Raw genomic sequence first — 1,518 nt, 5'->3', positions numbered from 1 at the left:
TGATACACACTGATACACACAGATATTAACAGCTACAACCACAGTGAGCTAGTTGAGCTGAAGTTTTATTCTGAAATGTGTGGTGGATGTTGTGATGCCAGGTCACATGATCCTAACTGTGAGAAATAAAGAGCAGGCTGTGTGAACCAATCAGACTTTTACTGCAACCACAAGAAACACAACAGGAAGTTTCAGCATCAGCTGGTTCCATGTGGTCGCTACCTGCTCAGCTGCAAACTGTTAGAGCAGCTAAAGCTAAACTAATGTAGCTCTTCTTCAAGGTATAACCTTATTATTATTATTATTATTATTATTATTATTATTATTATTATTATAATAATGTGAGAAACACATCTCAAGCTCCAGGAGCACAAAGTGACGTCTCGTCTGCGGTCAGACTCCGGTGGCATTTAGCGAGGAGGTGAAAACAGGAAGTGAGAGAGCAGCGAGGCTGAGAACAGTCACACTCAGAAACCACTCACCTCCTTCATCTCTGCGGCTGCTGTGTTTCTGCTTCTTCTCTCCCTTCTTGCCTTTGCTTTTCTTCTGATAACGACAGGAAGAAGAAGAGAAGAAGTTTTAGTGACGGCATCAACAAACAGAAGAGACTGATATGAAGAGAGTCAGCGGAGGACAATCTCAGAAATCCTTCACTTTATATCAGTCGCTGGCGCCGGGATACGGCGGCGACATCGAGACTTTTTGTCCCCAAACACTCAACTGTTAACTCTGAGCCAACAAATACAGTCGCCTTCCACAGAGTCCGCCATGTTTCTACGGTAGCCCAGAACGGACAAACACAGGCTCATCTGTATTTCTTTACACAGCCACTGTAGTTTCACAATGTTTTCATTCCACTGGTCCTTTAAAGTCTACAGACTGGTCCTTTAAAGTCTACAGACTGGTCCTTTAAAGTCCATATAAACACTTTATACATGCCATAAAATAACTGCTGAAAACATTAAAAGACTGAAATACGTAACAATGAACTGTGGAGTTTGATTGTTAAAGTCTTTTTCATCAGTTTTGGGTTCAGGATGTTTTGGGCGGGGCTAAAAGTACGACTCGATGACACACTGGAGCCATAGTTAGCCCCGCCCCTAACGCTGTAACAGTATAAAAACATACTGCGTGTTAACATCACTGGTTCTATTACAACTGGTTCTTTACTGGACTATTACCAGTGTTTTGTTATTAGCCGCAGCCTTCATTAACTAGCTAAAGTCTGACTTCATCATCCTGCAAATGCATCTTCTCTGGATTCATTGATTCATTAATTGATAAATAAATTAGTCGGATATTCTTCCATTTTAGCATCTCACAAAACATTCAGAAGTGTTTCTCTTTAACTATTTATAACTGTATCAGCTTTAAGGTGAAATAATATTAGTTTTCTGAGCTCACAGCCTGAACTTATCGCAGACAGTGATAATATAATAAAGTTATATTATGATAATGTGTGTCAGGGACATTAAACAGGCAGTTTGTAGGGAACTGGTTCAGAGTCCTGGTTCAGAG

At 40.4% G+C, this 1,518-nt stretch overlaps 1 protein-coding gene across 1 annotated transcript in view; it reads right to left on the bottom strand.

The window, feature by feature from the left end:
- The window catches only part of ccdc69 (coiled-coil domain containing 69), a gene marked incomplete at its 5' end in the record, with an annotated part of 16,252 nt that extends 15,706 nt beyond the window's left edge, over positions 1 to 546 (bottom strand). Inside the window, 1 exon segment of the mRNA XM_035669429.1 lies at positions 483 to 546. Within this exon segment, the coding sequence (XP_035525322.1) occupies positions 483 to 546 (64 nt within the window).
- Positions 547 to 1,518: the final 972 nt, after the last annotated feature.

The sequence above is a fragment of the Morone saxatilis genome, unplaced genomic scaffold (assembly GCF_004916995.1).
Source record: "Morone saxatilis isolate NCDOM2014 unplaced genomic scaffold, NCSU_SB_2.0 Contig22, whole genome shotgun sequence".
Taxonomy (NCBI): Eukaryota; Metazoa; Chordata; class Actinopteri; family Moronidae; genus Morone; species Morone saxatilis.
Note: the sequence above shows the minus strand (reverse complement) of the source record. Positions and strands in the feature narration are given on the sequence as shown.